General features: G+C 59.0%; 1 protein-coding gene across 1 annotated transcript in view; it reads right to left on the bottom strand.

Moving 5' to 3' along the window:
* Positions 1-15,204, bottom strand: part of DNAH1 (dynein axonemal heavy chain 1) — a 75,235-nt gene that overhangs the window by 1,186 nt on the left and 58,845 nt on the right. The window contains 27 exon segments of the mRNA XM_089919440.1: positions 124-475; positions 827-957; positions 1,076-1,246; positions 1,873-2,049; positions 2,118-2,297; positions 2,387-2,557; positions 2,947-3,078; positions 3,162-3,320; positions 3,580-3,724; positions 3,972-4,168; positions 4,705-4,856; positions 5,170-5,365; positions 5,503-5,728; positions 6,560-6,720; positions 6,815-6,964; positions 7,087-7,206; positions 7,850-7,975; positions 8,451-8,599; positions 8,602-8,953; positions 9,043-9,210; positions 10,696-10,887; positions 11,323-11,508; positions 12,314-12,424; positions 12,815-13,006; positions 14,004-14,197; positions 14,200-14,347; positions 14,349-14,594. Coding sequence (XP_089775566.1) covers positions 124-475; positions 827-957; positions 1,076-1,246; positions 1,873-2,049; positions 2,118-2,297; positions 2,387-2,557; positions 2,947-3,078; positions 3,162-3,320; positions 3,580-3,724; positions 3,972-4,168; positions 4,705-4,856; positions 5,170-5,365; positions 5,503-5,728; positions 6,560-6,720; positions 6,815-6,964; positions 7,087-7,206; positions 7,850-7,975; positions 8,451-8,599; positions 8,602-8,953; positions 9,043-9,210; positions 10,696-10,887; positions 11,323-11,508; positions 12,314-12,424; positions 12,815-13,006; positions 14,004-14,197; positions 14,200-14,347; positions 14,349-14,594 — 4,884 coding nt within the window.

Genomic DNA, 15,204 nt, shown 5'->3' with positions numbered 1-15,204 from the left:
CCTGTCCCCCAACCCCCTCTCAGGGGCTCCCCTGATTCTGCCAGCCAGCTGTGGCCTCCGTGCTCCTCCTACCTGGGCCACACCCCAGCATGTCACCTGACCTGGCCCTGGCTGAGTCCAGACCTTGAAATCAAAGGAGATGGTGTCGATGGAGATGATAGACTTGCGGGCATAGTTTTGCAGGGTGCCTGTCAGGAAAGCCTGGGGGAAGAAGAAGCCGCTGATCCAGAAGACGGCTGGGATGCCCTTGGAGATCCAGGTCTGCAGGAAGTCCAGGCGCTGCAGCAGGTCCGTGACCCATAAGGACAGTGGCTTGAGTGATGGGTAGGCCTTGGCATTCCAGAGCTCGGGCACAGTGTTGTTGTATAGGCTGGCAGCCATCAGCTCCAGCTGCAAGGACATCACCACCAGCCCTTTGAGTGCTGTGAGCAGGTCTCTCAGCGTCTGTGTGATCACTTGCAGCAGCCGGTTGTACCTATGGAGGCAGTGGCAAGGAGGAAGGCAGTGGTCTGGGGCCGTGTGGCCATATCCGCACTCCCCAGTTGTAGGCAGTAGACAAAAAACCAATGGCAGAACATAGGGGCTAAGAGCATAGAGTGGGGTCGAGTGGCCTGAGTACCAGTTCCAGCTCTGGCTGTTAGTAAATGTATGACCTTAGACAAGTCATGTAACCTTTTTGGGCCTTGGTTTACTCATCTGTAAAATGGAATAAAAATGTGGCTGAGTTAGAGAATGGGTTTATAGCACTTGGTGTAGCTTTTACTGTCATTACTCTACAGCCACCCAGTGGCCTGCTGACTCAGGGCTGGGGGTGGCAGGGGATTACCGAGTGACCTCCTGTACTAGCACCGTGTTCATTGACTCCTCATACAGCACAGGGTACTTGGTCATCACCCGCTGCAAGCTGATGGGCTCAGGCACCTTGAGCAGAATGTTCTGGGCCACATCCTCCACTATCTGTGGGTGCAAAGAATTCTACATGCACAGAGTTCCTTCCCACAGGGGAACAGGCATGATGGTGGATAGGAGACTGGTCCTGCCCAACCACTGGGCCCTTTCCCCTGCTGCCACTAACCTCCTCCCGGTGCTGGCCGCCTGCAGAGGATGATTTGGGTTGCAGCTGGACGATGGTGCCAAGCAGGGTGTAGGTCTCATTCTGGGCACAGGTGATATTGGCATTGTCATGCAGGCCAAAGATCTCAGGCATGTCGTTGAGTGGAAGGCTCTTGATGTAGGAGAGGTAGCCCTGGAGGGTAGGAGCGCTGCGACTGAAGCCCCTGCCCTGCTCTACCTCCAGCCTGCGGGACAGCCCTCCAATTGAGAGCATCCACTACTCGTCACCCCTGGTTGCAAGCTTTATGCATGTCCCTCTTACCCTCAGGATTCCATGGCCTCTGCTCCCTCCTAGCCCACTTCTCCCTGCTGCCTAGCTCCCTGCTTCTTCATTCAGCTGCTCAAACCTGTCACAGCCCCTCCTGCCACAGGCCCTTTACACTGCTGACCCACACTCTGGGGTGCTCCACCCAGCGCCTGCCTGCTCCTCACACATCTTAGCTGAAGCATCATTTCCTCAGGGAGCCCTCCCTGACTGTGGTCTGGGCTGCTTCCCACCTCACTGCCTCACCTGGCAGCCTCAGAGGAGCCACCCGGCCCCTCCCAGCCTCACGAAGTCCTCTTGGGCAGGGGCTGAGAGGCGGGAGTTGGCCTCTGCCCACAGAACCTGAGCTCCAGGGCTATCTTTGTGGGATGGATCAATCAATGAAAAGGAGCTACTGGCCGGTTGGGGCCAAGTCTTCCAGCACCCAGGTGTTCACGGCACCCCAGGACCCCAGCCTGGCAGGCTGCCTAAAGCATAGCCCTGTGTGTGCTCACGTTGAGGTCGTAGGTGGGTTGGATCTGGTGGTAGACACCCGAGGCACTGTAGCTGTGCTCGGGGAAGAGCACGGCAGGGCTGTAGAAGTCCTCCAGGACGTTCATGACGCAGCGGCGGTCCCAGTCGTCAGTGACGCGGCCCCCGTAGTTGATCTCCCCTGCCGTGTACTTGAGGACCTACGGGGTGGGTAGGTCAGGCCCCCACAGGCACCCAGCTCCCCGCCCTCAGCCCATCCCCAGCCCACCTTGTAGGGGATGTGGTCATACTCGTCCAGGAACATCTTGAGCTGGCTGATGCAGATGCGTAGGTCCCCGTCCGTGAACTCGTAGGGTATGTTGAAGCCCAGGGGCCCAAACTTACGACGCTCCAGGGCATTCCCATGGAACAAACACAGAGACAGCAGCAAGGACTTGAACTCCATCACCTGCCAGAGGTGGGGGCGGGGCGGAGGGGTGTGATGGGTGGGGATGGAGATGGGGCAGGTTGGGGGTGCACGTGCCAAGTGTGTCTCACCTTGTGACAGGAGTTGAGGAAGTCATCGCTGAGGCTGCTGTAAGACTTGAGCAGGTTGGCCTTGACCCCGCGTGGCGGCTCAATGGTCATCTTGGAGCCATTCTGTAGGATGGACACTGGGAACTTGTTGCTGGGCAGGCTGGTGAGCCACAGGCGGAAGTCCCGGTGCACCTGGTGGCCACGCTCCACGTGAGCATTGAGACCCGTACCTGGTGGCTGCCCCAACACCAGGCTCCCTCCTACCCAAGGACCCTGAGCCACCCTCAGCCTGACTCCACCCCTGGGTTGGGCTGGGCCAGACCAGCCTGCACGGACCACTGGTAAAGAACATGGGCTTCGGCAAGTTCCAGGGTCACCCGTCTGTGCTGGGTGGGCTTGGGCGAGTCACTGGTAGCAGTTACTTGAGGGGGCCACTGGGAAGATTAATCTAGTTGATATGTGTTACATATGTCACTTCCTGAGCGCCCACTGTGTGCTGGTGGCTGGGCTGAGTGCTCTGTGGGACGATCTCATTTAGCCTTATCAGTCCTGGATGGATGTACTGTATTCCCTTGGTGTACCTTGTCGGGATTGATGTGCTCAATGAGGCGCTCCAGGACTGGCATCCAGCTCGGTGCCAGGTGGCAGTTCTGAAAGAAGACCCACTTGCCCCTCTCTATGGAGCTGCGCATCATGGCTTCCGCCCGAGGGCCCTGTGGGGACAGGAGTGCTGAGTGGTGGGGGACCAGCTGGCCCAGCCCACCAGCTCCCTTCTCCCCCACCCCCTTGCCCTTACCTGGCCCTGGCCCAGGGAGATGGCAGAGAGCTTCTTGGAGAACTTCATTTCTTCGGCAAACTTGTAGAGGTCGGCAGCTGGGTCAGTGCCAGGCGATAGCACGAAGATGAGGGGCGTGGTGGAGTTGGAGTCTTTGAACACCAATGACAGATTGGCTGTCTGCAGGGCAGGGAGAGATGCTGGGGCCACCTAGAGCTTCTCCTCAGGGGCAGGCGACCAGGGCGAGGTAGGGGGGGGTCCTGGGGCCCCCAGAGTAGTCCCAGAGGGGCTTCCTGGTGGGACCTGGAACCTCTCAGAGCTTTTTGGGGTGGTTAGGGGTCCTGGCCTGACCAAGGCTGCAAAGTGGTCTGTCCAGGTGCAGCTAGGATCCTGGGACCCAGGGTGGGGATTAGCCCAGGTGCTGGCTGACAGCACTTGCCTGGGGCTCAATGAAGCGTGGCTCCAGGTTGGTGGCCACGAAGTCCTGCATGGCATTGGTAACCTTGTCCCCACGTAGGCAGCGGAGGACCAGCAGCTTCTGGAACTGGTCCAGGTACTGGTCCCAGATGCCAGGCAAGGGCTCCCTGCAACAGTGCCCACGTCCCCCTGAGAGCCAACCTGTGGGAGGGCACTGGCCACAGGGTCTCTGCTTGCTGGACAGCAGGGGAGAATGGGGTGTCCAGGGGTACATGGCCGGGGGCATGGAAGAGATGTAGTCACAGTTGCAGGGCAACCGGGTGTGGCCCCTCAGAGAAGGCTCCAGGGCAAGCCTGTTCCTGGGTCTCAGCCCCTGGATGTGCCCACCCTGCTGTGCCCCGGGTCCCAGCTCACCGGTGGGGCTCAGGGCTATCAAAGATGGCCTGGAATTCCGACAGATGCTTCATGAAGTCAAGGGCGAAGGAGGAGAAGGCCGGCAGGTTGGAGAGTGCCAGGATGTCTCGCCAGGCCCGGTCTGACAGCCAGTCCGGGGCAGGGTTCTCACTCATGACAGGGACAGAGCCCCCGGACAGGAGGTAGCGCCACTCGCTCTGGCAAGGGGAGACAGGGGAGGCTAGTGCCCAGGCCCTGAGGCCTGTCTCCAGCGCCCCACCTAGCAGTGCCTCTCCTACCATCCTCAGCCAGAGAAATGGAGTTCCCCTTAGGGGTGGCAGTTGCACAGGTCTGGGTTAGTGTCACCTCTTTCCCTTTCCCTGGCTGTGTGACCTTAGGCAAAGGATTTGACCTCTGAGCCTCTGTTTCCTCACTTGGAAAGTAGGAAGAATCAGAACTCTGCTTCCCAGGGGTTTTGTGGGGGTAGGTCAGAGGGTAGCTGTGATCCCAGCACCCGGCACACAGTGAGGGCTCAAGCAGTAGTGGCTGTGACTTTCAGTGCTTTCCAATGCACCAGGAAATACCTGGGGCTCATGAGACCACGAGCCGGGAGGCTCAGGACTGTCTGTGCTCACCAGCACTCTCAAGGCTCTGAGAAGACATGGGCACAGGAGCCGCTGGGCCATAGTTAACCCAGAGCCTCCTGGCTGTTTTCAAGCAAGGACCTGGCCGCCCCTCCTGGTCGATCACGCACCTGGTCGATCTTGCCCTGGTTCATCATGATGCGGGCACACAATAGGAAGGCGAACATCAGCTTGTGCTTCTCGAAGAGGCTGCGGCAGACATTGCTGTAGAGGTTGTAGGTCAGGTAGCAGTTGATGTTGGCGATGCGCTTCTTTAGGTTGTCTGCAGGGCAGAGGGGTGATGGCAGTGCAGGGAGAAGGGAGGGAAGCAAGATCCCTGGGGCCCAGCCCAGCCCAGCCCATCTCCCCAGTAGCCAAAGGGGCAGTCTGGGCACCCGCTTGGGGCATTTGCTCCGAGGAGGGTAGGAGGGGCGTGTGTTCTTATGTAGTGTAAGTCTGACGAGGATGTGTATGAGTGGACATGGGTGTGAGTCTACGTGTGTGTGCCCGCTGTGGAAATGCATCCAGGTGTGTCACACCTGTGCCAGGGTAGAGCCTGGTGTTTGTGTCAACATGTGCATCTGTGCCAGGGCTACCTGCCCTCTCTGAGTTGGCGATGCCTGAGAGGAAGAGGTTGAGAAACCACTCGAGGGAGTACTGGTACATGGGGTCCACGTTGGCCAAGTCAGACACGCAGAAGAAGAGGATCTGGGTGCGGACGGCCACGGGAATGTACTCCATGCGCGTGAGGTCAATGTCCTTCTCTGTCTGCTCTGCAATCCTGACCTTGGCCTGGGGGTGCAGTACAGGGGGTGCTGGTCAGGCCCAGGTAGGTTGTCAAAGGGCACCAGGCAGAGGTGGGTGGCGATAGGGGGCAGGCCTGGGGCAGGTAGGGAGAGGCAGGCAGGGGTGGGCCGGCAGTTGCTGACCTGGATCTCAGCAGCCTTCATCTTGGAAGCCTCCAGCACCTTGATGAGCTCCATGTCATCCACAGGGTTGCCCTCAGAGGAGCTGAGCCGGTACAGGATCTGGTCTTCAATGTCCTTCAGCTCCTGGCGCATCTTGGCATTATTGACAATCAGCTGGTTCTTGGCTTCCTCAAGGTCAGGCCGCTCCTCAGCCACTACCTGGCCCAGCAGCTGGTCCTCTAGGCCACTGCCAGGGGCAGGGGACATTATGTCTGTGACACCTGGTGGGCCCTGGAGGGCCAGCCTGGAGCCTGCTGACCTATGTACCTGTGCTCCTGGGGCTCCAAAGAGCCTAGCATCCCTGTTGGTGTCAGCCTGGAAGGCCTGGCCTCTGTCTCAGGCTGCAGGGCTAAGGCAGAGCCTGGCTTCAAAGTGACCAGTTCTCAGTGAGACCTCAGGTGGCAGCTTGGAATCCCAGCAGGGGCCAGGCAGTTGAACATGTGAGTTGCTGGGGTCTGAAAAACTCCCTCTCAGCAGGAGGGGGCTGGGGGTGATGGGGAGGGACAGGCCTTAAGGATGTTTTCACCCCCTTGTCTGTGGAGAGGTTCATAGTGGCCACTGGCATGGAGGCCTTAGCACTCTCTGTGGGTGGTCAGCAAAAGCTATAGTGCCTGGGCTTAGGGCAGCAAGGGCAGGAAACGGCTTGGGTGCAGGGAGCCAGAGTATGCCCCCCACAGGGCTCCAGGACAGCTCTGGGGGTGAGTACACAAGGGCTCAGCAAGGGCTGTGGGGAAAGGGTATCCGGATGAGGTGGGGCTAGTGCTGGCCAGGGAGGCTGGGGGAGGGGTTCCTGACCAGGGATCAGGATGATCTGAGGGTGGGGTTTCTCAGGTGGAAACGGTGGCAAGTAACGGGAGTTCGTGGAGGGGCTAGAAAGACCTGAAATGCAGAGTGCCTGGGAGGAAGCTGGCGGGGCCTCAGGGGGAAACCCACTGAGTCTCTGCCTGGGGGTGGGAGGAGGCAGCCAGGCAGGCTGAGGCAGAGCTGATGCTGGGGGTCCCAGGGACCAAGGGCTTACCTGGGAGACAGGGTGAAGTTGATGAGGGTGAGCTTGGTGGAGATCTCGGGCGTGTAGTGTGGGTTGGGCAGCTTGGTGGTGATGTACATCCTGAAGTCCTCGTGGTAGGGGATCACCGTGTCTCCCAGCTTCAGCACCTTGTTCCCCTGCTGCTTGTATGTCTGTGGCAGATGGGATGGGCAAGCGCTGTGGCTTGGGCTTCACCAGTGAGGCAGGGGAAGGGGGCCGCCCCCACCCCCACTGCTGCAGGCCCACCTGCTTGAGCAGCACGGGCTCCAGGGCGGGATCCAGCTCCTCGCCCATGTTCTCTAGAAGGCAGGGCTTGCCAAAGCGGATGGCATTCTCCATGCTGCGCAGGAAGTCGCGGTCGCTCAGCTTGAACACATCCAGCCCGCTGTCCTTCTCCTGTGGGCACAGGGGGCAGGTGGGGGCCGCGGGGGCTGAGAACCAGCCTGAGGCTCAGCTACTCCCCCTGCACCTGCTAAGCCCCGCTGGGTGGGGTGGTGGCACCCGGTGGGTAGGCTCACCATGTTCTTGATCCATTTGTTAGCCTGGCTCTGAGGGTCAATGAAGTGGGTCCAGCGCTGGGAGAACTGGTTGATGACCCCATTCTCCACTGACAGTGTGTCGTTGGGGAGGCCAGCAACCTGTGGAGGACCGGGCTGGGTCGGGGGTCTCACACAGCAGGCTCAGCTGGGACATCAGCCACTCCCAACCTTGTGCTTTGGCTGTGTTTCCCTTCTCCTTACTGCACCCTCTTGAGGGTGAAGGGCAGTCCTGAGGTCTCAGCCCCCAGAACTGGTCTCCCTCCTATTGGCTGGCTCCCGACACCCTCCTTCGCTGGGCCCGTTGTTCCTCATGCCTGTTGAGTCCTTGCTCAGTCAGACCATCTTCACGGAGCCAGTAAAGCCCATCAGCCCTCCCGGACTGTGTTCACGCTCAGCCTCTGCCTGAGCCTCTTGGTTCTCTCCTTGCGCCAACTCTACCTGTCCTCCATGGTCTAGCTCGGACACGACCTCGTAACCCTCACTCTGGACACTGCTCTCCCACCCCACTCCCACTCTCATAAGCACCCCTTGACCTCTCTGCCCACAGTTAGCCAGCATCTGTACCACTCGCTCGGCTTTCTCCTCTCCTACCCACCAGCCTCTGACTGGCCCCGGGCGGGCTCAGGAGACGCATCTCTAAGCAGACCCAGGAAAGAGGGTGGGAGGGAGGCGGGAGGCTCCTGGCCCAGCCCGACCACACTGCAGGCCCAGCCCAGTTGCTCCAGCCCCCCGGGGTGGGCACCTGCCACGAGCGGATCTTCACGGGGTTCCCCAGAGTCCCGATTAGCGTGGGCTCAGAGGTGTGTGGGACATGGTGAGTCATGAGCTGCTTGACCCAGCTGTCGTAGAGCACCGTGCGGTACTGGCCCTGGGGAGATGCCAGACTCAGGGCCACCCCACTGAGACAGCCGTGATGCCCTCCCACTTCCCCCTGCACCCCAGCGCTCAGCAGTTGTGCAGAGGTCAGAGCTCAGACATGGAGACGGAGGCCTGAGCTCTAGCCCCACTTTGGGGAACATCCTCGGCCTCCACAGTCCTCAGCCCCTTATCTGTGGAACCAGCATAAGAACAACAATGCCCACCCATCAGGGCAGCTGTGAGGATTGAATGAGAGGCACACAGCAAGCACGGCAGTGTGAACTCACACTTCCCTCTAGAAGGCCAGCCCCACCGGAGCAGGTTTTCTGGCTGTTTTGTGAGCTGCCATATCCCCAGTGCCTGGAACAGCACCTGGCTCAGACGGGGCGCCTGAGAAGTGCTTGTTGAATGAGTGAGAGAAGAGCCGCCCCTCAGGCCACCCCTCATGGAGGTGAGGCCTCAAGGCGGGGCCAGGGGTTCCTTACCGTGAAGGGGCCCAGGTAGGCCACAAAGCCTGCAGCCACCAGCACGTCCCCGAAGATGTTGTCGAGCGTGTGTTCCAGGTTCTCCACCGTATCCTGCCAGCGCACCCTCTCGTCCGACAGCCCGTTGATGAGCTGCAAGGACAGCCCATGGGGTGGGTTCTGGGAGGCTGGGCCGGGGGCCTGGGTGTCCCTGCCTGGCGCAGTCCCCGAGGTGGCCAGTGTGGGGGGTGTGGACAGCCACCCTGGGACCCCCCCTACCACCCGGGCCCTTCCAGCCTGTCGGGGGCAGGCCACACCACAGGCCCTCACACCTTGTCGGCGCGGCCCAGCCGCTGCTCGCACTGCTCACACTTCAGCTCCAGTTCCTCCTTCTTGGCAATGCAGTCTCGGTACTTGGCCTGCATCGTGGCAATGCCATCCTCCACCTTGTGCAGGCGCTGCTTCGCCTCCTCCAGGATCCTCTGTGTCACCTCCAGGTCATCCTGGGCCTCCCGCAGGGCTTGCTGCGGGCAGAGGGTGCAGGACCAGCTTTCCTGGTGCCCAGAGGAGCCCACGCCCTCTCCCCTGCCCCCTAGGTCTACCCAGCCCTCACCCGCTTAGGCTCCACGGCCTTGGCCATGAAGTGGTACTTGTGCATGGCGCGCACCCACTGGCAGATGGAGGTGCAGGCCTTGGACACCTTGGCGATGGCGGCCGGCTGGAACTCTTCATTGTCGATGTATGGCTGGATGGCTTTGATCACCGCCTCCCCAATGTTGTCCTGGGGATGGGAACCATGGGCTCAGGGGGCTGCTTCCCAGGGAGGACAGAGAAGGCTCTGCAGGGCTGAGGGGCATCCTGCTCCTGCCGCTATGCCCCGTGTAGGCCTCAGTACAGGTGTCCTCCCTAGGGAATAGACACAACCCACAAAAGCTGGCCAGAAGAGGATCTTCTGTATTCTAGGATTTCAAATAACATGACCAGAGATTTTTCTTTCTCAAGAAATGACACAACCTCAAGATCTGATAATACAGGGACTTCCCTGGTGGTCCAGAGGGTAAGACTCCGCGCTCCCAATGCAGGGGGCCCGGGTTTAATCCCTGGTCTGGGAATCAGATCCCGCATGCATGCCGCAACTAAGAAGTCCACACACCACAACTAAAAAGATCCCGCATGCTGCAACGAAGGTCCCGCGTGCCGCAACTAAGACCCGGCGCAGCCTAAATAAATAAATAAATATTAAAAATTTTAAAAAATGAAGACCTGATAATATGCAGGCCCCATTTAAAACCCATTTAGAGACAAGGGCTCCTTCTTGGCTGATGTGGAGACGAGTGAGTGGTTCTGATGCCCAACCCGGCTCACGTTCAAATGTAATAATCCCTACCCCAAGAGCTCACCATACTCTTGGAGCACTTGTCCTACCCTGGGAGAATCCAGCTCTGTAATTCAGGATGAGCCCAGGAATCTGTACTGTTCATGAGCCCCCAGAGGTCAGAGCTTGGGACCAGGGGAACCTGAGTGCTGGCCGTGAGCCTCCTGATTTGGGCTCAGTTAGAGGGATGGGGAAGCCCATAGAGTCCAGCTGTCACTGAGATGGGCCATTGTCTCTGCCCTCCCAGTGCAGTCTGGGACGTGCCCAGGGCTCCAACACTGACACATGGTGGGGGAGGGGGGGAGCAGCCCGCGTGGGACTAATTTCTGGGCTGGAAAGGGGCCCTCCAAGAGGGCTGCGGGCTCCAGGCTGGCCTAACCCTAAGCAGCCCCATGAGAGAGCATGCCCATGGATACTGAGAACCCCAGATAGACAGGAAGGCAGAGAAATCCAGAGACAGACAGGCACTAAACCTCAGGTGTTAAGGCTGAGGGAGAGGTGATGATTGAGCAGCCAGGGAAGGTCTTGGCCAGCGCCATGGGGGTTTCAGGAAAAAAAGAGCAGGAGAGAGAATCTCCAGGCTGTGGAGCCTTGGAGTGACTGTGGGTGATGTCCTATGGGCATAGGAGCCTTCCCAGGTCCTGATTTCCTCAACACCCATCTGTTGGTTGGTCCGTCTGTTTCCCCCACCAGCTGGAGAGCTCCTCTGTGCCAGGATCTGGTCCCATCAGCTCTGTGGCCACAGGGCTGTGTGTGTTGCAGGCAGAGTGAGATAGGATGGAGGCCCCAGCGCTGGTGGCGGGGAGGGGGCCGGTTCCTCTCCTCACTTCTCTGCCCAGCTGGGTCCTGCCCTCACTCACTCCCAGCTGGCTGGGTGCCTGGCACGCTCACCTTGTCAAACTTGAAGAGGCTCTCCAGGAAGCGGCCGGGGTCTTGCAGCAGCCCCTTGCCTGGCTCCCAGTAGTCATCCACCTTGGAGCCAGGCTTCTCTCCAGGGACCTTCTTGGGCTTGATGCCCTTCATGATGCACACAGCTTCTATGACCAGCTTCACACCTGGGGGTGGCCGCTGCATGGCACGCACCTGTGGGCAGGCCAAGAGTGGGGAAGGGGGAGGTCCATCACGGAGTGGTACGGTACCTCCAGGCAGGGACAGCCACCAGACAGGGTGGGCCCCACCAGCCAAGTCCCTACCACTACAGACCAAGGGCACACCCGGGGATCCCCCAAGGTCTGCCTTAGCCTATGGCAACTACTGCTCCCCCGTATACCCAGGCCTGGCCACGAGGTCCTGTACGCTCATTTCTCAAGGCCCAAAGCCCCCCTCATGCACCTGCCCGGGCCCTGGGCGCTGATACAAGGAGGTAAGGGCAGGCAGCTGGATTCAAGCCCTAGTTCTGCCCTCATCTCTTGACATATGACCCTCAAGGGATGTGTAGAGGGAGGGCCTAGGGGCCAGGACCCAAGAGGGCTCCAGGGAGGGATGTCAAGAAAAGCCTGGGGGTGCCTAGCCACCCACCTCGGTCACATCATTCTTGTTGAGGTTGCGCAAACTGGCCAGGGCTGCATCCAGGGTGGGCAGAGCCTCATCCAGATCCTTCTGGGCATCGTCAGCAATACCTTGTGCCTTCCGGGCCTTCTCATTGGCCTTGATCTCCTCTGCTTGCACTGAATTCCGGGACTCCTCAGCAATGGTTGTGTCTACCTAGGGACCAGAAGTAGGGAGGGCCCAGGGATGGCCCGTGTCAGGGACAGGTGTGCCCTCCTCCCCTTTCTCCTCTCTGTGTCTCAGTCTCCCCAGGTGGAAGGAAATGAGGGTTGGGATGCCCCATTCTCTAAGGACCATCTCGGCTGTGACAGCCCACAGAGACCTGGGAGTGCTAGGAACCCCTTCCAATCCTGAGTGCTCATCATGGGCCTGGCATGGGGCTCAGGGCTTTACATGCTTGAGCATAACTACCCCATGGGCAGGACCCCCTAAACCCACAGGGCACCTCCATGCAAAACAGAGAAAGGCACTCCCCTCCCACAAGTCACTTTCTTTCCATCTGCTGGAAAAATTTTCAATACCACTGCCTTTGTAGAGCAGGACATGATTGTTTCTGCCAGAAAGCTGCCATCATGAATATGCAAACCTGCGGAGGCTGCTGTGAGGACCGGCCCTCGAATGTGGGCCCTCTTGTAGACTCAGAGGATCTTAGAGGGAGACTCAGGCAGACTCTGCACCGCTACCTGTGGCTGCCCTGCTGCTCAGTCCGTGTTGTGATTATTGGGTTTGGATTTGTCTGTCTTGCTCATCACCATATCCTCTGCCCAGTGCAGCGCTTGGCATAGAATAGGTTCTGAGCAAGCATTTGTTGAATGAACACATGACTGAATGAGGGAACTGGGCACCAAGAGGCTAAGCAAACTGTGAGGCTGGGCAGCTAGGGATCTTGTGGTTGCATGGGGATGCCGAGCATCCTCAGACATGGTCAGCCGTCAGGGAGGGGGCCAGGAGCACTCCCAACCTTGATCTGCTCCATGGTGAGCGTGGTCTCCTTGGCAGCCTCCTCCAGCAAGGGGCGCATAATCTCCAGCTCTTCCTGCATCTTGGCCACGTCCTCCGAAGTGCGCAGCAGCTGCGGGGTGGGAGGCGGGGGGCACAGAGAGGAAATCCGGTGTGACGGTGTGATGGGGACCAGAGAGTGAGTTAGGCCTGGAGGGGGCAGGGGAGAGGTCCCTGCAGGGCCGCCCTCATTCACGAGAGGCTGTGGCCAGCAGCTTCAGTGGCCCCCAGGTTGCCCAGTGGACCCCAGAGGAAGGGAGCAGTCCCCTAAAAATATTTGGGGTGACCTGCTTTGGCCTTGCCCTTGGCCAGCAGCTCTTTTGGTGAGGGAGGAAGCCACCCATTTAAACACTGTGGGCTGCCAACTGAAAGGCCAGGCTGGGCCTCCGGGGTCAGGACTGAGACTGCATGGGCAGAACCACGGGCAGCTATACGTTGCCCACAAGTCCCCACCCCAGCCCACCTTGTCGAGGCCACTCTTCATGCGGTTCCTAGCAGTTTTCAGCTCCTGTTTCTTCTGCCCGATGAGGATGGAGAAAATATTGAGCAGCTCCAGGTAGCTCTTGGGGGTCACATAGTTGTGGCGGGCCAGCTCGGCCAGATACTCGACACACTTCTTGGCCACCGACTGGTGGATATACACACAAACCTGAATCTGTGAGGGAGCAGACCACTGATGCCAGTCTTGTAGAGCCCCCAGCAAAGATGGGGCACCAGGGTGCCCTTGAAGCCACTGAAGCCTGGTTCTGGGGAGGGAGCCATGTGCAGGAACCTCAACGGCCCTCACACTCTCTCTCTCCTATGATCCTCACGACCTCCAGGTAAAGGTCACCTATTCTGCAGACGAAAAATCCCACGACCCAGAGAAATCAAGGGGCTTTGTCGAGTTCACACAGTTGTCAAGGGCAGAGTTCACTTTGAACTTGGACCCAGGTGTGTCCCAGCTCTTGGCCCAGTGCTCTTATCACAGCCCCTATGACCTGCCTCTCTCAGAAAGCCCTAAGGTGGGGCCCCTCTCGGAGGCTGTAGATGTGGGGAGGGAGGGCCCAAGGCCTCAGCACAGCTGGGCAGAAATGGGCTCACCCTAGCTCTTGGCCCCCAGGTGACCATCACTGTCTCAGGCTGGACCAGACAAATCTACCCCCCACCCCATCTGTAGTCTCTGGGTTGTATCAGGGGGCTCTTTGTTTGTTTGTTAATGTAGACCATTTTTTAAAAAAAACTCTTTACTGAATTTGTTACAATATTGCTTCTGTTTTACGTTTTGGTTTTTTGTCGCCAAGGCATGTGGGATCTTAGCTCCCCGACCAGGGATTGAACCCTCACCCCCTGCAGTGGAAGGTGAAATCTTCCCTGGACTGCCAGGGAAGTCCCTATATCAGGCGACTCTTTAAAGAAAGTTTCCATGGAGCCCTCAGAGAATAAGATAAACAGTGACTGTGTAACTGTGTGCCCAGCCTCCTGCGTCACCGTGACAACCTTGTGGCATTCCCATTATACAGGTGAGGAAACTGAGGCTTAGACAGATAAAGCTGTCTGCCCAAAGGCTTCTCATCAGTGGTGGGCCTGGGAATCTTACCCAGGCCTTGGTGACCCCAAGCCCAAACCTACGCAGTCCCCCTCAAGGTCTTGCTCCTCACCAAGATACCTACCAGTCCTTCAATTACTTTGGGGGTGGCGTCTAGCTCTGGGATCTCGTTCAGGAACATGGTGGCCACAGACTCCAGGGCTTCTGCCGGCCACTCATTAAACCAGTCGATGGTACAGCAGTTGACCAGGGAGGGGAACTGCCTTAGGTGAGCTCGGAAGACCTCTCCAATGGGGCTGGGGAGGTGGGGGTCCAAATGAGGCCCTGAGACACTGACTTACACCCCCCAGGAACCCAGGACCCAGGGTCATTTCACAGCCCTGTGACATGGCAGCCTGGACCCAATGGCATGGTGGCCAGGCCCAGGCCACTTCCCCTTGTGGCAGGCCCAGGTGCTCCCCCACCTAAAACCACTGTCCCTGCAAGGTTGCAGTGGCCACCTGTACCTCATGCACAGCACCAGGTGGATGCTGCTGCACACACGCCCGGTGTAGGCAGCCATGAGGTTGGTCTTCGTGGGCTGCAGGCCCTGCTCCTGGACGTAGGGCCGCATGGTGTTGACAATCTGGTCCTGCTCATCCGTGTTGTAGAGGTTGGGAATGTCGCCTGAGTTCAGGACATTGTTAATGTCCTCTAGGAAGGACTCGTTCTTGATCTGGGGGGAAGATGGGGATGGAGGAGCTGAGTCTTGATGATGGCCCCTGGGTGTTGGGCTCCATGACCATGGTCTCACTGGACCTTCACAGGAGCCCCATTCCACAGACCATGCCACTAAGGCTCAGAGAAGCCCAGGGTCACACAAGTGACCTCACAAGTTGTGGTCCAGGACTCACACCCAGGCCTGCCCTACAGCAGAGACTCTGAACATCACTGCTGGGCTGTGGAAGGGCCCTGGGTCCTGGGTGGGAGATGTGGTGTCTTCCTCCTCTCTTGCCAGGCCTCTCTACGTCTCAGTTTACTCACAGGAGAAAACCAGGCCACAGGCAGAAACGGGTCCTTGTCCATCTCATATGGCCAGGGCCTAGTCAGTGCCAGAGGGCACCCTCACTTGCCTGACTATGTAAGGGGAGCCTGGGGGATAGGAGTAGGGCTGGGAGCCTTCCAGGGCTTCAGCTTCGGCCCAGTCCTGACCACCAATCAGGTTTAAGCACTGCCCTGTTTGTCTTGAGACCCTGGACCCACAACCTCTCCTTCTCTCAGACCTGGGGCGAGGCCTCATCTAGGGAGCTCCAGACGGAGCAGCCCCAAGAAGGGGGCCATAGTCA

Source organism: Delphinapterus leucas, chromosome 10 (genome assembly GCF_059928025.1).
Source record: "Delphinapterus leucas isolate spDelLeu-1000000601 "Yukka" chromosome 10, BTC_Dleu_Yukka2, whole genome shotgun sequence".
Taxonomy (NCBI): domain Eukaryota; kingdom Metazoa; phylum Chordata; class Mammalia; order Artiodactyla; family Monodontidae; genus Delphinapterus; species Delphinapterus leucas.
The sequence above is the reverse complement of the archived record's forward strand: the minus strand, read 5'-3'. Positions and strand labels throughout refer to the sequence as shown.